General features: G+C 31.2%; 1 protein-coding gene and 1 long non-coding RNA gene across 4 annotated transcripts in view; one reads left to right on the top strand and one right to left on the bottom strand.

The window, feature by feature from the left end:
- Positions 1–4993: 4993 nt before the first annotated feature.
- Positions 4994–21942, bottom strand: part of LOC130450614 (solute carrier family 41 member 1-like) — a 38098-nt gene continuing 21149 nt past the window's right edge. Inside the window, exons 1-3 of one of the 2 annotated variants that reach the window (XM_056789102.1) lie at positions 16232–16547; positions 13014–13114; positions 4994–6500 (exon numbers count right to left, since the gene is read on the bottom strand). In XM_056789102.1, coding sequence (XP_056645080.1) covers positions 5148–6500; positions 13014–13114; positions 16232–16271 — 1494 coding nt within the window. In that variant the 5' untranslated portion in view covers positions 16272–16547 and the 3' untranslated portion in view covers positions 4994–5147. Of the gene's footprint in view, positions 6501–13013; positions 13115–16231; positions 16548–21942 lie in introns of those variants that run through there. The other variant, XM_056789103.1, reaches the window with a different exon arrangement.
- On the top strand, positions 13018–16251 carry LOC130450615 (uncharacterized). 2 transcript variants are annotated; one of them, XR_008910603.1, is made up of 3 exons: positions 13018–13626; positions 14705–15599; positions 15654–16251. It is a non-coding gene; the product is annotated as an uncharacterized LOC130450615 (long non-coding RNA). The 2 variants fall into 2 exon arrangements; XR_008910602.1 differs by having other exon boundaries at positions 15474–15599; positions 15654–16192.

Genomic DNA, 21942 nt, shown 5'->3' with positions numbered 1-21942 from the left:
CAGCTTTTCCAATTAATTTTCTCAGACACATTCCAAATATTCATTGTAGATCGCATATTTTTCGATTAGTTTTTCACATCGATTGATAAATTTGTTTAGTATTACTATCTCCATCATAAGGCTTAAAATTTTCTAATTTGAATTTAAATAATTCCCAATTAAGGGTTTTGGGTTTACTGTGGTCATTTTAAATAAATATGAATTATCAATATTTTCTTTGATATTTAATTTATCAAATGTGATTAGTAAATTATCTAATTCGTCCATATAATTTAAATTAATAAATTATATCTCTTCCTTTCTCAAATAATAAGGCGATTTATAGGCTGAATCCTATTTCTTGTCCCTCGTAGATCGTAGGTCTTCGCACTCTGTATTGAAATACTTAGTAGAGTTTTTTTATCGCCACTTTGCGTACAAAATACACGACCGCACGAATCCTATTGTGACTGCGCCAATTATAAATTTCACTTCGGAAACTTTATTTTTAAAAAAACTTTATTCGCAAAAAAAAACAATTTACAATTTTACGAATGTTGAATGAACTTAATTTTATCAAAAAAATTCATTCGATGAATGAATTAACAAAAGCTCATTTTAAGAATGAATTCACAAGAACTGATTAAAGTACTGGGTAAGTATTTATGAAAGATAATCTTTTTACGTTTTAATTTTTAAGGTAGTCTGGAGTTTCCTAGATGTAACTGGCGTACTGTTTTTGCTATAGGCTATAGACTAAAAGAGGTATTTCGATAAATTAAAAATTATTAGTCAAATCAACACTGAAGCACAATGCACAAAAGAGGGGTTGAGACGGTTGGTCGAAATCACTTTGCAATTAGTAGAAAATAACTTAGCATTACGTTTTATTGGAAACCATGACGAAAAATAAATTCTTTGCAAAAACACCTCAATTCCAAAGTGTATTTATAGTAATAATGGTAGTCAGAATAGTCTGAACTAGAGTTATCATTTGATTGAATAATGATGGGTTGTAAAGAGGGTGATACCACATACTTATCTTCTTCTTTGATAACATGTTTAACGCAGTTTTTCCAAAGCTCTTGGCAGTCTGCTGCTAGGACTTTCTTTACGAGTTCTACAACTTCTTTAATCAACTTGTCAATATAATAAATTCCCTCTAACTTTAGACCTTTAATAACAGTAAGCAATTCTTTGTTTATGGGGCATTTTTTCCGATCATTGACAGGAATAAAAATATTTTTTACAGACTTAAATGCTAAATTTTGAGCTTTATAATTACTACTATTTGGTATCTTAAGGAATTGTCACGAGTGGTAGAATGCGTTGTCCATAACGATTACTGACTGTGGTGGAATATTAGGTAAAAGCTGTTCATTAAGCCACTTTTCAAATAATTCTGCTATCATATCTTCATGATAATCAGCTGCACAATTTTTATTTTTTTTTGGCAGAAATTAATGAAGCATTCGACACGAAGCTCTTTTTGTATCCAGCGGGTACTATTATAATGCGGTTCTCTTTAGAACATTGACCATTCAAACAACAATTTTTAATATTATCAACCCAACCGACTACATTGTAACTGTCAAACCATGTTTCATCTAAATAAATTATGTGTCTATTAGAACTTCGGTAGTTTTCTATCTGAAGCAAATAATCTTGTCGCCATCGAACGATCCTTGACGATTCGGTTATTGCCATCCGTTTATTCCGTTTTTGTGTTTAAAACCACATGCTGACAAAACTTGACGCAATGTTTCTAAACTGGAATAATTGTATTCTGGATCTTATATAAACAATAAATTGTCCTACGTATAAAATCTTGAGTAGCTTTGTCACCTGATTTTAGTTTTTCTTTACATGTTTTTCAGTTCTGTGAATGATCCACAGCAACCCCGTTCGTGACTACTCGATAAATGGAAAATTAATTTATGAACGTATTATCAGATTGCTGAATTTTTTCCTTTTTACCTGTCTTTATTCTCACTACACTGTGCAATTTCATTTTCTTCATTCGCCTATGGTCTAAAGAACGCCATATTTCTATTTATTTAAAAAAAATTATGAATTAAATAAATTTCACCAAGTGATGCCACTGCTTATCGCAGGCTGTCTGGCAGGAATATTTCGGAGAAATTGTGTACATACGCTTTCCAACAGCTTCGGCCAATAGAAATACATTTATGTTTACGATTCAATGTTTTCATTGGTAAACAGTGGAGATGATGGAATGACGGTTTGTTAGATGATTACCGAATTTTATACGGGGAGTAAAAATTATAAACGCGCTGATTGATGACTCATTGAAAAGTGTGTAAATTTCATTATTTGATCTTCTCTCCCATCCTTCCTCTTCCAAATTTCTCTTTAGTTTTATTGGTGATTACCCAGGTTTCACAAATGTATGTGAAAGTATGGGTCTTAAAATTGTTTTGTAAATTCGAACTTTCGTAGATCCGGATGTCTCTTACGATGTTAATATTCTTCTAAGGCTGCCTGCACAGCTATTACTTTTGGCAATTCTTAGTTCGATTTCCTTATCTAGCATTTATTATTTAGGAGTACACCCAAATACATGAAATTTTCTACTTCGTCGAATTCTATTAACGTCCCATCATAATAATTTACTTTGAAATTGTTTTTTGTGTTGCTTCCGCATTTATTCTTTATTTCCATAAACTTTGTTTTGTCATTACTGAAGTGTTGGCTTACCTCTTCTGCTGCTGTTATTAGCTTTCTTCTGTTTCTTGCTATCAACGCCACATCATGGGCATAAGCTAAACACTAATGACTTCTGTTAAATATCATGCCCTTTCTGATGATACTGGTTCTTCTTATTATGCCTTCCAAAGCTAGATTGAATAGTACCGTTGATAGGGGGTCGCCTTGTTTTAATCCTTGTTGTGTTTTGGAAGGTTTACTTTTCTTGTTATTAATTTTTATTGTATTGGTTGTGTTTTCTAATGTCATTTTAACATGAGAACATAATAAAATACATTTACAATGAGGCGAAAACTCCGAAAAAACTTATCCCATCCAACCTTTGATTCAACACAAGATATCAACTACATGCATTATCAACCTTCTACATATTTTGAATAATCTTTCAAGTATCACTGTGTCGACAAGGTTCAATCAACATAAATCCAAGATAATTATCCACACAACGATATTCCACAAATACAAAGAGGTTGAGCAAACACAAATGATTATGTCAAATAGAAAGTCAAACTTTTCTAAACCCATGAGAATGTCAAGTATCCTTCCATTCAGTAACCGAAATTCTACAATAAATGTGTAATCACAGACTGATTATTCAAAATCGAAATTAATAATTGAAAATCCTATTTAATCTATTATCAACCACATAACAATCATTTCATTCAATTAAACCCACAAGCAATTAAACATTTCAAAGAAAATAATGGAACAATATTTTTACCTACTCAAACATTTTTTGTGTATATTCATGAAAAACATTAACACATTAACGGAAGCAAAAAATGGAACGGCATAGACCAAATTATCTAATGTCAGAAAAGAAACAATTTCATTTATGGACACATTCCCTTGGAAGTAATCCTATAAATTCAAATATTCAAATGATGATCATTTACAGCTGAAGTTATACCATGATTTCTATGATTTCCAAAAAACCCAAATTTTATAATTATCCTCATACACTCAAAAAAGAAGTACGAAAACATATTAGATGAATGCTTGACCAAGGAATAAGATATAATCAATATCCTGTCCATCACCAATTTGGGTAGTAGGTAAAAAATCCAATTTAATCAAACTGTAGATTATAAATATACCATACCAAATATATCTGATTCACATGATAAACTTAGTTAATGTCAATATTTTACAATATGTGATTAACCTCGTGGTTTTCATCAGATAGAAATGGCAGAAGAAAATGATTAAAAAATAACATTCTGGATTATACTTCGAAACTTCAACCTAAACTTGTCAAATCAGATGTTCTAGAAAAAATCGTTTTCTTTCAAGAGAACATAATATTCCCTGATAGAGTCAAACCAAATTCAGACAAAACTATAGGAGCATTCGATACCAAAAACAAATAAAATAATTTCTAGAAGTTCTTGGTTATTATAGGAAATGTCATCACTAGTACTATTTCTAGGTTAAGAGCGTAATATTGCTTTGGGGTAGTCTTGAAAATATTGATATTGGAGATCGTTATCAATTACAATCGTGCATAGAAAATTTTGAACACAGGTTTAATTAATGGCATCATGGTATCATGAAAGTCTGGAAATCTTTTCAAAAGAATCAAAGGGATATTATTTTTATATTTAGTCTATTAATTTCATTTACCACTAATTTTATTGATAATTTTAATAAAAGTATTATTTCATTTGCTAATGACCAAGTGATAGCTAAGAAAGTGGAGAAACTAAATTTAGTTGTAACCAACTTGGATTCTAAATTTAATATTCATACGATACAGAATACCCCAAATCAACTAAAACAACACAATTAATTACACAAACATTGACTGATTTAGAAATTGCAATCACCATTGCTTGTTAACACCCTACATAATAGGAGAAATTAAATTTATTATCTTCATAATGCTCCATAATTACTTCCCAAGCATACATATTGTAGAATTTGACAATATATCTTACATTTCATCATTAAATTTCACTTTTATTATTATAATAAATTATTTTTTATTATTGAAAATGAGGTTTACTATGAAATAAATATTTTCCAAATCATTAACTCCCAGAAATGATTAAGAAAACTGATTATTTTTTATAGTATATATTAAAACTTTGAGACTTCTTAAAAAGCATCTGAATAATTTCTGGAATAAATTATCAATGGAGCACGAATAACGGAAACATCCACATTTGATTACTTCACTCTTAGCATTTGTTGCAGCACACATTGTAGAAAGCTTTACTGGCACAATTCTTTACAAGGAAGTCAAATATTGGTAATTTACAGCGTCAATTGAGGAAATAAAAAATAATTTTTAAGAAAATATTTAATAGTGAATAAGTATAGCACCAGACATTTTCAGTTTCTATAATTTTAGCATGATTTATACAATAAAACAAGATCACAACATATATAAGTGTATGGCCCAAAATATTGTTTGTATATTTATATACATCTTGGTTTTGTTAGTCACCCACATCGCTGTCTCTGTCTCCAATGAAATAAAGTAGATGAAAAGCTAATGCTAAAAGTAAAGTACCTAGTAAGTCCCCAATTGCCGTTAAATAAGGAATGGCCGAATTATCAGGATCAATTCCCAACTTCCACATATTTAATGTCATAATTTGGGCAATATATAATAATAAAAATACCTGCAACAATGCAGCAGATAAATACACTACCATAAAAATCAATGTGAATGAAGTATGACCTGCCTGAAGATAACTTATAGTATAAGAAAAAATGAGATGTCCAGGTACTACCATTAACATTAACATCTGAGCAGTACCTGCATGTCTTGATTTCTTTTTGTTACAAAATGCTGTACAAGGATTTATGCAAATTTGCATATTCTGATGTAATTGCCCAGGTTGAGAAATACTATGGAGTTCAGTTGAAATTCTACTAGCTTGTACAGCTACTAAATTTCCTCCAACTCCATTAATGACTAGCTGAAATACTGCCACCCCTTTAAATTGGGACACTGTAAAATCTAATATCAAACCACCTATACTACTGATTATCATTGCAGTTATCACAGGACTCCAGCCGCTGAATAGGACTTTTCGAGTATGCTCATTTCTACTTGCTATCCAGCCCCAAACGGGTACCAAAAGTAATCCTAAGGCTATAGAGCTTGACGTTAAGTACGGATGTAAGTCCATTGTATGATAAAAAATAGAAGCTAACCAAGATAAACAAGCTAGTGTAGTGAGATCTCCCAAGCTTGCTGCTATAGGAGTTGCCACATTATCTGGATTAATATTGAGATATCTAGATACAAGAATAACTCCGACCATAACTAATCCCAAAATAAAACTTGCTCCAAACGCAGTAACAATACTACTGGCACAGAGCAAAAGCGCGTGTTTAAGATTTATTTCCCCAGTAGGAACCCACCCAAATATGATCGCTGCTACAGATGCAAGAAATCCTACGACAATGGCTTGACACAATATTAAGGCAAGATTTCCTACTATCAGACTGATCTTCTGCTTATATATATCCAGATGTCCTAGATTAGCATGAGTTGACAATCTAGAAGCTAGTGTCATTTCTAAATTTCCCTTCAAACCTAGAAGGGCAGGTACTAATATGTAAACTTCACTAACGTTCTTATAAACTGGCCAATGCTGCACTTTATCTAATAACAAACTCGCTGCAACCATTCCAAATCCAGCCAGAAGAAAAGGAATGAACATTTGAATTGCAGTCACCCATAGTGGTTCCTTTTGATCAATACTGCTATCAGTCTTTGAAGTGACCTCTCCACTGTTCAAAAGAATACAAGTATCTGATACTAGCTCATTCTCTTCATCCTGAAATAAGAAAATTCAAATACTATCGTATATTATAAAAATAGTAGTAAACATATTCAACTAGTTATGTGTGGAGTACAGCTTATAAACTGCTTTCATAGAAAAACTCGACCTTTATCCTTAAGCGACCAACATATACTAAGTAGTGGAAGGATCAATCAAATGAAGGCAATTTTTCAGTCATATAAAAATGAAAAATCCACATGCACAAATATATGAAAGTTAAATGTTCTGACACTTCGATGTAGAGTTGTCTGCAAAAAAGTTAATGTTAATGGTGACCACAATCCTGAAAGGAAAGTGATAGGCTACTTTTTCAATTTTTGCACAAATTCGAAAATTTATTATTATACACACTATAGTTTATTTTAGAAAGGTATAGAGTAATAAAACCTCATTAGGTATGCAAGGGACCACAGAGTGACCCAACGAATATTTAAGCCACTTTCATAGTTTGGCATTGCTTTCATTGTAAAATTTTTTTTATCAAGTGCAGGTCGTACCACCCGGGTTTGGGTCAATATATGGGTTTAGCCTATTGTTATCCATTCACAAACACTGAAAATAATGTGCGAAAGGCGTGCCGGTAGGATATTGGTAAAAAGGAAAGAATTTTATTTTAACAGAATAAAAACTGGGGATTATGTACATAGTATTAGGTACAGTAATTTTTTATTGAACATTATACAAAAAATACATTATACAGAAATTAAATTATAAAAAACCATAATATTCTTCATCTGAGGAACTGTCATCTCCTCTTGACGTTATAATTAACGGGTCGACGGTCCGATCAATCAAGTAGTCAAAATCCCACATTTTCTCCTCTTCTTTAATGACATGCTGGACTGCTTTTCGCCAATTCTCTGGTGTCACCTCCTTAATGGCTTGATCAAACAGTAGCTTAACGTCTTTCATTTTGCATGTCGTGTTGTGTCTTTCTACAAATACTTTCACTTGCGCCCATATAAGTTCTATAGGATTTAGTTCGCAATGATATGGCGGTGTGCCCAGCACAGTTACACTATGTTTTTCTTTGGTGTAAATGTCGCCATTTTATTACTAATCTTATAATACGATGAACACTATTTACAGCTTAACAGCAAATACTGATACGTCAAACTAAACAAATATACTTATAAAGGTCTAAAAATTTTGGGTAAGGCACCATTGCCATTACGGCGCATGGTTAAGCCGAATCTGAAATAGGGTTGGAATTAGACAGGGGCACTAATAGAAGGTTAAACGCAAAACGTAACTGTATAATCTACTACCTAAGTAATCCCTACACAATATTTCAAGACCTACACCTATGGCCGACACCGAAATCGAGCCGAACTGGACGCAATTCCCCATTTCATTACTTTATACCTTTCTGAAATAGACTATAACAAGTCATGATTGTGGTTCTATAGTAGATTCTACATACCAATTTCATTTTATACGAGGATATATTGAAAAATTCTTAGCCTACTATAGAACCAAACAAAATTTCAATGTCAAAATATTTTATTACTCAACATATTCTCCTCTTAATTGGATACACTCATTTCAGCGAACCTGCAACGTCTCTAAACCTTTAAAAAAAATGTTTCTTCTTGCTCTGCAAACCAGACCCCCACAGCTTTTATTATCTCCTCGTTGGAAGAAAATTTAAGACCTTTTATACTTTTGTTCAGTCGAGGAATGAGATGATAATCGGACGAAGCCAAATCTGGTGAATAAGGGGGGTGTTCTAGTAATTCAAACCCTAAATGACGAATTTTTTGCATGGCAACATGAGATTTGTGTGCAAGGGCGTTTTTCTGCAAAAACAAAACACCTTTGGATAGCTTTCCGCGTCTTTTCTCTTTAATTTTTTCCCGTAGAGTGGTCAGTAATGTCGAATAGTAATCTCCAGTTATTGTTCTACCCTTATCGAAAAAATCAATCATGATTACAATCCATGGCAATCCCAAAAAACTGAAGCAAGAACTTTTCCTGCAGATTTTTGGACACGAAACTTCTTAGGTCTTCGAGAACCAGAGTGTCGCCATTCCATCGATTGTTGCTTTGTTTCTGGATCGTAGAAATGTACCCAAGTCTCATCCATAGTAACATTTAAACATTTGGGGATCCATTTTGCAGCAATTTTTCTCATGTCCAAATTGACGTTGATTTAATTGATGAACGCGTTCGTATGAAATATCAAGTGCTTCAGATATCCGTTTTAGCCCAATTCGAAGGTCTGATAAAATCATGTCATGAACTGCTTGGATATTTTCGGGGACTGGCAGAGAAACTGGCCTTCCCGATCGGTCATCATTTTTAATGGAACATTTACCACATTTGAAGCTTGCAGTCCAATTTATCAAGATCGCATAGGAAGGATATTGATCACCAAGGGTATTAAGCATATCTTCGTAAATCTGCTTACCTCTTAACCCTTTTAAATACAGTTACTTGATGAAGGCTCGATACTCCATTTTTTCGATTTTCGGTGGACATCTTTTTTCTTTCAATTTATTGCGTAACTCTGGTTTACATTTTTGACGTCAAACTTTACACTGACACTTCTAATAAGTTCTTGTTCGTTGCTATGGTATCGCAATATTTTGTTTATGCATAGAACTGGTCTAGGCTAACTAGATATCAATACATCCTCGCACATATACATATACCTCTATAGTATATTGTGTAGGACAGCTGCAACTATAAACCCAAAAATACATGACACGACAAGATAAAATTAGTACAGGTATAGCAGATTATGTTATCAAAGAAGTAGGACCAAACATTTAAAACCAGCGGTATCGCGGAAAATATTTGCTAGTGAATATTCTTTGAAAATAAAAGTGCCAAAATGAGTGGGGACAATTTCAAGCAAAATGAATTCACAATTGAATGTATGGTGACTTAATATTGGTTCCGATATTAGGTTATTAGATAATTTTAAATTTATAAGCTTCTTAAGACTTGAAAATATTAGAATATACCAATTCTATTTTTTCAACGAATTAAATGAAATTCACAATTAGATTAAATAATTTCATAGTAATGCATGTAACGAATCCTTAAAAGAGCTTAAACTATATATAAAACACGCTAACCAATTCAAAATTACTTTTCTTTGATCATACAAAAATTTTTTTGATTAATTTATCGAAATCAAAATTTTGGATTTTACAAACTATTTTTCTTGCTTAGAACCAGGTTAGTTAGCCCATTTACTGTTCTGCAAGGGCTTTCTCTAAAAACATTATGTTTGTTACCTTATTTTTAGGAGCTCCCCTTGCATTATGGTGATTATTTCTAATTTTTCATGATGTATTTTCTTTTTTTTAATTGATTTCTGGACTACAATTTTGAGGTGCATACTATGTTTAAAGGATTTTTCAATGGTATACATACAAACATACATAATATTGATCATTCCTACTTCAATCCTTTTTATATAGTACATAATCATGAAATATTAAAAACTTTCCTGATAAAATTACAAGGCTGGCGATAAGGTCGATTTAACCTACTGTATTTGCCCAAAAATAACTCGATAATTTGTTTATTTTGGCAATAATTAATGTTGAAAAGAAAATATGTATTTTTGTCATGAAAATTAAACTTCACAAATTTAAAAAAAAACATTTTTTTACAATCATCACCGATAACCGACATTATAATTTACTTTCAAATGACTGGGGGCGTAGCTACAGCCGTATCAATTATACGGAGCCCTCGGGGGCCCCTAACGTGCGAAAGCAAAAATTGATAAAAACTTCCCAATTTGTTTTTTATTTCACAAATGACAGAAATCAGAAAAAGGCAATTTCTTTTTTCCTGCGGTTATCGCAGGCTGCGGGATAAGAAGAGACTGTTTATTGACGCGTGTTACTTAATTGTGCATTACATTGTAATACAATATAAACAATTGTTCTTCTGGTTTACTAGTATTAGTAGCGATTTGTAAAAAACAATAAGTGAAAGGAAAAGAGATTATCCAAGCGGAGTTGCGAAAAAAGTAAACAGAAAAGGGAGGAGGTCATAAAAAAAGTGCACAAAATTTCTTCATATTGTCAAACACCAGCTCCTGTAAGTGAGTTATATTGCAAAGGTAAGTACTAACCAACCCATTTATCTTATTTATCTGTAGTGAAGGGTGAATTTTGTTTTTAGGATTCCATACTTCAAAACAAATAAAACTATTAGTTATCTATAGGATGAATTTGTTGTCTGTTTGTCTATTAGTTTGTATCGTAAATGGAGTATTCAGACGTTCTGTTCGTTTTGTATGGCCACGTTCGAATTTTAACAATTATATTTTCAGATTCTTCTGAAGCAGATCCTTTATTAGATGTCCATCCAGAAATAGAAGAAACCCAAGCACATTCTTCATCAGATGTCCATTCGAACATAGAAGAAACCCAAATAGACGATTCTGAGATATCTGAAGATTGTAATATAGTTTCATCAGATAGAGGGAATTTTGGTGAAAGTCTGAATGCGAACGAAAAATAATTTTTTAATTAGGTTTATTTAAACCACAAGGACTGTTTTCAAAAGATTCAGAAAGTGACCGACCTTTTTTGGTCTACTGTTATTTCAAGACCATAGTGCCACTTCTGTTGGTTAATAGCAGATAGTCAAAGCTAATCGTACTCCTCTGCATGAGTTAATGGTGTTTCCATTAGAAGCAATTTTATACAAACTATATTGACCATGAAAAGTCACAGCAGCACATTAATGCATTACCTAATTGGTTACAAAGAAATACCATTGATACTCTATTGCAAAGTGATATCAATAATAAAATTACCTTCTGGATACATGTATCGCATCATATAATTAATGTTATAATTACTTTAGCATCTTTTAATCAACCTTTTAAGAGACCATGATTTTGATTCTGGAAATTTTATATCAATTTATGTTTGTTAACAAATAATGATGCGACTTTAAAAGTTGCTTCTTCTAAAACCAAAAGGCAAAATAAATGATTTAATCTCTACAATTCAAAATAAAACTATTAATTTGCTTGGTATCTCATAAATTAAAAAAGCATCCTTTCTGACAATAATTCTAGATACAACAGATCTAGACTAGAATTGACAAGTTTTCTGTAATTTTTCATCCATCTCGATTACAGAAAATAATAATAATGTGCCTACAGAATTAAACATCTGTGAATCCTGTTTGGGACTTACACCAGCATCCAATTGCTGAGTTTTGATGGGACAGGAACGCTTGTCAGACCTGTCACAATTGTCCATAGAGGCAGAAACTTTAGAAAAACTAAAATCATCATCAGCTATAAATGATTTAATAAACCAGTTTACCAAAATAAAATAAACGCAAGGACAGTGAATATTTAATTTGAATTGTTTGTAAAAATTTTGGAAAAAGTGACAGATAATTATGATGAATAAATATTTCTTTTCATTTTATGAAATTTTTTTTCTTTTACGATAAATTTTTACCCAATCTAAAGGCCCCCAAACAAATTTTTATATGGGGCACCGCCAAGGCACATTCCACTTTTGTATCTTGTGTTTCAATCTATTTAGGTAGTTTTTATATAGTTGATTGTGTAGTATAGTATTAAGTTGAGGATATATTGCTAAGAATTTTTCTAGCAATAGAATAATTATCAATGTAGTTTCACACATATATAGTCTATGTACTATAACGTGCAGGAGTCAAACAAGCTACCAAAAAATGATAGAGATCTAAAAAACAAATATATATGAAACTAAGATGATAATAAAGAGATCCTCATCCAAATATATACTCAATTTTAGACAGACTGACTGGGGTAGCATACTCAGCAAATTATGGAAATTAAATTACGCTTTGTGTTTTCCCCCTGGATAAAACTAACAGTTAATAAGGGGTAATATGTGTTCATAAAGAATGTTCGCCTCTGAGACAGATTACTGTCCATACTAAAGAGAAATAGGTTATTCCGAGATTTGTTCATGGAAGAAGAACCAAAAACTGAGATGTAGATGTTAGTATTATTAATGTATAGAACAATTTATTCTTTTGTGTGAATCATGTTTTCAAGCAATGAAAGAATCGATTTACCAAGATTTTTAGATTAATAATTATGAATAAGTTCATTTCTTGTTTATCTTGTTACAGTATACTATTCTTGTTAGGAAGCTCTAGAGTTTAGAGTCAAAAAGTGGGTATTTAGAAAAATAAGTTTTCTACATAGGAATTCTATGAAAAATATAATTGTTTACAAATAATACAGCTAGTAAGTCATTGAATTAGATATAAAAATGGTCTTCTTACCACTTCAAATGAAATCTTATAGAATTAACTTGCGCACAAATAAAATGACAATAGAACAGATTATTGGCATAGTGTATGAGACCGGGTGCCACTACTAATGTACTTTAAGCAGGCGTCAGTGTTGGAATGTCAATAACAAATATTTTAAGAGCAATCTAATATGCATGCCTATATAGAGTAAGGTATTGAAGATAAAGGCCTAGTTGAGATGAAAATTAATCAAGGTTTAGTAATACTTACAATATCTCCTTCTTCGCCGTCAGGCATTTTGTCTGCTTTAGAAGAGTGTTTTTTTCTATATTTCAAATTTAAATTACTCGTAATTTTCTCCATTGCAGAATCTAAATAAAAAATGCATGATTATTTTTACCTAAGAACTTTGGGACTGACATTTTCACGTTTAGTGAATTTATTGATAAACAACATAAATATATGTACACGTAAACATCTTCAAAACATTGATAAAAATGTCAAAAATGACAATAGAAAATCCCTTTCTCTCATATGTCATATAGCCTCGGTCTTAGCACAGTCAGCGAACATAAAAGTGAATAAATGTGTAAACATGTGTGAGCATCAACAAACCTTGAAATATCAAAACATATATTTTATTATAAAAATTTAAAATAACCCTTAAGCGAATCGAATACAAGAAAAAGAGAATTGTCAGAAATAATTGACATTCAGAAACAACAAAGCTATCAATAGACCTAAACAATAAGTGGTAGGTGACTGCATATTTGGATTTGAAGATTGTTTGTGATATGATAAATGAGAGCAAAACCACATAGGTGGTATGTGGATAAAACTTAGTATGGCTAATTATGGTGATGCGAAATGAATATGGTTTTATGTAGGTAACATATGTATTTGCAGTCGAATTAAAAAGCTTGACAATTATAGATAGATTATAGATAGATGTCTATAATTAGATATGATAAAACACAACGAAATATATCTACTAAAAACATGGTCAAAATATTTTATCTAGACAATAACTGCATTGTCTATTGAAGATATAGATTTAAAAATAAAACAGTAAATTAATTGATCCATTATTTTTATACTATAAAATTTTTTATTTTGATAGCATAAGATTTGTCAATATTCTTCTAAATAAAAATAAAAATATATCCTACTTATTTGGCAAATATTTTAACAAATTATGATAAAGTAAAGGAATAACTATTGTTAATATATAACATAAAACAAAGAAATCCTTGAATGACTAATATCATGATATGAATTATGAAGTAGCTACCTTGTTATGCATAATTTCAAATTAAAAATTGTTACACAATGCATACAGATTCTTTTTTTGTTAGATATAAAGGGATATTTTTACTTTTTCTATGGAATGGGCTATTGTTTTGGAACCTTGAATATACAGGAGGAAATGTGAACAAAAATGTTGAATACTTCCTGCACTAGAGTTAACTTTATTTTATTTGTGGTTTTTGAGGATCAGTCTATTAACCTCAACTTTACCAAGGATCAAACACATAGGATATAAAATAATTGTAGATATTTCAGGACTCAAATGATTCTATTAAAGTAAAAAAAATCATTTTTGTATTATCTCTTAATGTTGATTGTAGTTAACAAGTGATATATAGGGGAAAATGCATATAACTAACGTTTTGATCAAAATTATTTTAAATTCTGTGAACTGTATTTTTAAACAATGAAATAAAAAATAACAATAATTCTAATTAAAAACAAATTATATCATCTGCTCTAAGGAATCTCCATTCGCACTCCATCTACAGGGCGACAAGTAGGATGCAAATATGTTTAGAATATCAGAATATCTTTTCTATCCCTTTTTATAGTACCCACATATCGCATATCTGCTCAAATAGTGGCAAAAGTTAAAAAAACAAATTATAAAGTAATAAGCGTCTGAAATTAATTCTAATTTTTTTTTTCAGTTTCCAGATGATAACTCAAAAACTGTTAGTTACCGTAATAGTAACTATTTACTTTAATTTTTAAGTTCTCTAGAGCCAATAATACAATGAAAGAGATTTTCTAATTTTTTTAGTTATAACACTATTTGATCATAGGTGTGATGCCTAATTCCTAGTTTTAACAATTTATCTGTCAATGATTTGCTGCTAAAAAGTTATCATCAGTTATTCCTCTACTGGGTTAATGATATAATTCTACCAAATCAGATGCAACTGGTTTCCCCAGTTCTTATTCAAGAAATGGCCCTATTTTTAGTGAACTGTAAATCAGCGATTTTATAATATCGGTAAAATACCGGTATCAGTGAACCTGTCACACATATTACAGCGAACTTCTTGACAGTAAATTATACAACACATTTAAATTGCAACTAATTTCTAATTTAAAACTTAATATAACTAGTTCCATAATATATTTTGAGGAAGGATTACAAAAAGTTTTCACACCTACAATTGTAAACACCTTCGGTAAAGCTAGGGTCAAGCCAGCAAATTTTTATGAGCAAATTCATATAAATGTTAAACCATGACAATTATATTTTTGAAGATTTTTTTATTTGATTGTAAAAAAATGTTCCAATAGTGTTACAATTATTCCATCAGAGATTACTTTTTTACTATCAATAGTTTCATCTAATAGGGAATTTCTGAAACCATTCATACTTAACCCACTACTTACTATTACTATTCCATTACTTATACTATCCGACAAATGTTACATTGTTTTTAGAGACTTAAGGTAAATTATACAGTTCAACATAGTGAATAAATTGAAAAACTCAGGTCTGTAACGACTGAGTTGCCAGTGGATCTACTAGGACGAATGAGTTGGAATCAAATTTTTGAAAAAATAATAGTAAATTATACTAATAATGGAGTCCGCCTTTTTTAGTGAGTGTATTTTTTCCAGATATTTTTGTTCTATTACGACTTAATCACAACCAAGCAGAAAAATTTCAAAGACCTTAATAAGAAACAAATCCACTTGATCTACACCAAAAGAAATCTTCAACATTGAATACGTCATAGAAAGCTATGATGATACGAAGGATTCGATGAAGAAACTGCTTACAAAAATTAAAATTGTCAACAAAAATTCCACTTCAATATAACAAAAGTAACAGAACTAACAACTAATTGTTACCCTTATGTCACAAGATAATGTGGGAGTGAAAGAAAATAATAAATTATTGATACAAATGATGCGATGTCTTTTGATATACGATTCTATTGAATTGGGGTTTGATGTCACATAGCAATTAGTCAAATGTCAAAACCCAATGGAAATCTTGAATGTAGAAGAGCTGGAATTGTAATTCGTAGTTTTTCAAAGCGAATTAAAAACATTAAGTGTCTATAGCCTGTGTACGGTGATAAGAGAAAGTAGCAACACGTCAATATTTGTTGTGAATAATGAGAGGTTTAAAAACGTTTAAAAATATTCTGTCTTGTTTAAACTTTTCATTTGTTAAAATAAATTTATATTACCTAAAGCCGACATAAATGCACCCGGCAGTTTCATTTTCATTGACTACACCACATTACAAGAGACTTGGTATCGTTTTTCAATAAAAATTCACAGCTAATTTGTTAGATGATCTAAATCAAAACAGAAAACTAGTTAAACTGAGAAGTCGGTGACTATAAATGTTTAATTTGAAACCTCGTTGATTATCGATATCTACTTCCTATCGATAAAAGTAGTTTTCCACTAATATAACACCAGTGATTGGTAAATTCAATTTTTTTGCACCAAATTTAAAATTCTTATTTATGGATTACATTCTTGAAATATTATAACAATATAAAAGAAAACATTAGATATTAACCATAAAATATTTGAAGTTTGATAACACTGATAAAGTAAACATTTTACGTTACGTTATCAATCACAGAGTACCAGTTTATCCTACAAAATGAGATATACAAGAATATAAATATTTGAAAGAGACGAAGTAAAAATATAGCAGAACAGCTACTACCAATTAAGCACAATTAGGTATAAGATATACGTTATATCCATAATGTTAATTTAAAACAAGACTCTTAAAAGGTTATAAAATATATGAATAATATAATTAATTGGCATACTAGGAATTCTAAAAGAACTAGAACGCATTTTGAAAACTAGGAATAATTGTAGCAATACATAAAAATATTACATATTTATTCCAATTCCAGATTTTAATTCAAAAATATCAATGGTTGAAGACTATTTGGAAGAGAGAAATTGATCCTAAGCTGCTGAATCGCATTATTACGAATAATAAAAATTGGTCGAGAGTGAAAACGATGTTTATCTGCTTGTTTTACATCCTTGAGATAGATAAAAAGATGTTCCTTCCAACTAAATATATCGTGAATTAAATATTATATTGTGAAGTACTTGACAGAGAAATGTCAACAAAATGTGCTCAGACATCGCGAACAATGGATGCTGCATCACGACATTGCCACTGCGCGTTAAGTGTTTTAGGTTCCAAAAATAATCCAGTGTTACGACAGCCACCCGAGTCTATCGCCTAAAAATCAAAAACGTTGTTAAGGAGATCCAAACAAGTGTCACAAGGGTGGTGTCGTAGGTGGAGTCAAAGACCTCCGGAAAGCTACAACGCCTGGAAAAATAACTGGAGTCGGTATATTAGTGCAGGAACAACTTACTTTGAAGGGGATAATTTTGCCACCGAATAATTTTATAATAAATAATTTCTTATAGCATTGGTTTCACTACATAATCAACAGACCTCGTAGTTATGTATAAATTGAAACACCTAATTTTCAGTCAAATAAAAAACACTCCATTGAAATTTCACTTAATGCCCCCACAAGTACAGAAACTATTTTCTCTAAAATTAAGTGTTCTCTTTTGTTTTGATTTAAAAAAATTAATTACTGGAAATGTCTATTACAACACTTCTTCCAGTTCAAAAATCATATGGAATACTCTTTTCAATCGATTTTACTCTTTTTCAACCCTCTCCATCTTGTAAAATCATCTTAGCCAAGAAAGGAGCTGCTAGCCATATTCTAGTGTTTGCATGCTTACTCTTTACTGGATAGGTCCATATCAGTTACACTCACAACTTTGTTCAATTGTTTCAATATATAGTTTTTTAAGCTGGGCTTGCCCCAGAAACCGAAATCTTCATGGCTCTGCGTGTATGTAATTTCTTGTTAGATTTTAAAGTAGTTTATAAATTGCTCTGCACGACCAACCCATCTGATCACTTAAAAACTTCAATATTACAGTTTGGCTACAATTCTTAGTACTTTTAAAAGCCATTCAAAAACAGCGCATCTCTTAGTTGAAGTGAAATTTTATATTATTTTATTATCTGAAATTTTCCCTATATTTTTGTCGAAGCTATTAAGTACTATTATGGTGAACTTTTTCAATAATGTTGTTGGAGTTTTCAATGCACACTTATCATTTAAATAATAAATCTTACAGAATATAAGAAGCTCTTGTCCACTTTTTATGTCATCAGAAGCTTCTAAACTGATTTTACAGTCTTTGTAATTGAAGCGATCTAAACATTTTTTAATAAAATAACTCCCAAAATATACTACAGAACAATTTTAAAACGTCGTAATATCATTTGAATGTACCTCGGAAGAAATTGAATTGGTGGATGAATCCGTTTGTTCGGATGATGATTCTTCTTCAACATTTAATGAAGCGAGTGCTTCATTGGCATCTGTTGGTAAAAGCAATATATTATCATCATCATCCAGTTGACTGGCACTTCTAGGTGGCCTCATTAAATTGGCGACAATATTTATTTTAAATACGGCTCGAAATGCTTTCACTGTTGGGTTTCTATTATACCCTCCTCTTTGAAGATTAACAGAAAATTGATCTTCAAGTTGATCTTGAATTAGTCTGCCTGTGAATAAATAATCCTTTATTTTTTGATAACTTGCAAATTGTTTAACGGAGTTAATGGTGAGAAAAAAACCATCAAAGGACTATCAGGTCAGGTCAAACTTCCCTTTTTTTCCAACTTTGTATAGATTTTCCAATAAATCATATCCTGAGCTTAAAGCTGCTAGCACTTCTGGATTCGTATCTCTCAGAACACGATTACAGGGTTTTGTTGAATGTAAACGTATACTACTCAGGGTATCAAATAAATTGTTCATGGTTAGAACAAAGTTGGCCGTGTAGCTGTATTTGAAATAAGTTCACCAATGTCCAAAGATGTCATTATGGCAGAATAAACACTGTGGCTAAACAATTAGGTAGCTAATTTAACATTTTTTCGAAAGAATTCGGATTGATGTGCTTATCAGTCAGTTTCAATAAGGCATTTCAACAGATGGGGATCATCAATAAAAGTATAATATTTGTTCTCATTATGAAAAAAAAGGTTGGTTTTTGTTAACCCTCAAATGTTTCTTGAGTTTCTGATTGGTAGTTGATAAATCACATACTATGCCTATAGTGTCTAGTTTTGTCTCACTAAGTTTTTCCAATGCCTTGGTAATTATACACCATAAATAAGCATATGGCATCTCACCATTCGATACAAAGTAGGCAATAGGAATTTTCCAGTTGCTATAGATTCCTCTGATCATGAGAACTAGAGCTTCACTGGCAGGGAAAGGCTTTCTTCCAAACTCTGTTTTCATGATGTACTCAAGATTCCTCTTAGACATTTCGTCGAACATCAGAATACATTTCTTCTCGTAAAGCACCATCGTATCCGCCTTTAAAGTAAGGTGTATAAAAATTTTTTATTGAATCCAGGTTTACAACGGAAATTGGCAACTCATGATTTCACTGTTGATATTGCTGGCAAAATAAACTATTTTTGTCGCAAATATCTGTATGTCTTAGGTCCAGTTTTTTTTTCAGATAGTAACCATGGAAATTTCATCTTATGTCGTAATTGCATATTCACAAGACATACAAAAAGTTTGCAGAGAGTTGCGTTTTCATAATCTTTTTTTGTAGCTCTCAATTGAGCATTCAGGTTATTGACTTTTTCCCTAGAATTGGTTAGTTCCTTTCTCAACCGTTCATTTTCTTCTTGCAATGACTGCTTCCTACCTCCAATTTCCATAGAACAAGATGGAAGGTTCTGTAACTCTTTCAACCACTCTTCATCTTCATGGTTACTGATAGAACTATCTGTCATGTCAAAGTTTCTGGAATGAATCGGGGCAATAAAATAACTATATGAATATGTTTGTGGATGTGAGGAAACATTCAATTGGATTATTTATTCATCCAAATTTTCCCTATCCGATTCACTTTCTGAACCTTCATCTTTTTGTAGCGGAATGGTACAGCAGTAGTAGGCAATCTTTTAGATTGACTAATATTTTCACTGAAATGTTTGCTGCAGATCAACTCATTTCTTAGTGATTTCTGGCTTGGGTTTTCCAAAACAGCATTACCTGAAATAAGGAACATCAATGTTAACATACATATTTATTGTAATGGTTATGATAAAGTATTTTTTTATGTTCAAAAACAAACAAAAACAAAAATAGTATACAAGCACTACTAAAAGAAAAAAATAAATCCGCGGATTACGTGAGCTGAGCATTCCCTTAACCTAGTTGGTCAAGAATCCGTGAAGGTTGCAACCGAAATTGTAAATTTTTTTGGAATAGTGCAAAAAATATACGTTTTCTTCTCTGCTTCGACCCATAGGTAGGAACTGTTAAATCGTGAAACAAAACTAACATTTACGTTAAAAAGTTTAAGCCAGACCAGATGGTCTTGTCACTTTGATGCTGTCAGAGCTTTGAAAAGTAATTTTGATGGCATTATGAAAATTTCAATAGTTTCGGCGAAAATGACGATGAAAAAGTGGATTTCCGAAAAGAGCACGAAATTTATTTAATAATCTGGCGAAACTAGAAACTGCAATTTTGATTGTGTTTTGGGAAGAAACTTTGGAGAGATTTAATGTAGTTAATAAAAAAGTACAGAGCACTGGTTTAGACATTGGTGAAGGCAATAAGTTAATTGTGTCATTAAAAGAGTTCGTGAGAAACATAAGGCAACAATCAGATCAAAAGCTAAAGGAATACGAAGAGAAAGCTAAAAAATTAAGTACTAGTGTGGGAATAGACTACAGTGACATAAATAAGAGACGCATTACTTCAAAATTTTCAGATAAATTTACAGATATAGTCTCAGTAAACGGCACAGAAAAATTTAAAAGAGACACGCTTAACGTTGCGTTGGATAAGATGATTATGGATTTGAATAGTAGAAGCCAAGCCTATGAGACCTATAGCAAAAAATTTAAATTTTTGATGGATTTGCAAGACAAAAATCAGAACACATAGATCTGGAAAGTGTACGTAATATTATTGATTATTATCCAAATGACGTAGACGAACATTTAGTGAATGAGTGCATTCAGTTAAAATCTAAGTCTAAGACAGAGTCTTACACCTCTTGCAGTGAAATTTTTTGGCTAATTTATGAAAAGAAACTTGTTGATGTTTTTCCAAACAATGTCGAACTATCGACTAAATCATTTATCAGTTTTTTCGATAAATTGCGATTTAACAAAGGACCTACAGTGCGATGACCAAATAAAAGAATTTGCAGCACAAAAATGCAGAAAGGTTGCTTTATAATTTATATAACATAACCATTTATAACCTGTCAATTTATTTTGCAATAAATAAATAAAATATTTTGTTTTCCTATTTTCTTCCTGTACTCAACATATATTACATTATATATACCTATATCACTTCAGAAAACAGTTTTTTGTCAAAATGGCAATTAGTTGACTAATTAGGTAAGGCCCCTAAGCAGTATTAGCTCAGGGTCCCACAAATTCAAGATCCGCTACTGGGTAAATGTGTATTTTGCAATATATATAATAAAATTGAAACTAAAATTCATTTCTATTGAAAGTATTCAACAATCGTAAGATGGTATATAGCATTATTATTTTCTTACCCTTAATAGATACGAGGACAAAAATGGTGATTATATTATGGAGGGACATTACATTGGTTAAAAAAGCTCTTTTTTATATCGAAAACACCAGGTAATGTTTAAAGTAAAGCTCTCAGTACATTTTTTTGACAAAATCAAAACGAGTATCTACGACAGAAACGTATTTGAGAATAATCATTAGTGATGTTAGTTATTCGAGATAAAAGGAACAAAACATCGTATCGAAGATTTGTTGGTACATGTCTATAATAAATTTGTATTCAAA

The sequence above is a fragment of the Diorhabda sublineata genome, chromosome X (genome assembly GCF_026230105.1).
Source record: "Diorhabda sublineata isolate icDioSubl1.1 chromosome X, icDioSubl1.1, whole genome shotgun sequence".
Taxonomy (NCBI): domain Eukaryota; kingdom Metazoa; phylum Arthropoda; class Insecta; order Coleoptera; family Chrysomelidae; genus Diorhabda; species Diorhabda sublineata.
Note: the sequence above shows the minus strand (reverse complement) of the source record. Positions and strands in the feature narration are given on the sequence as shown.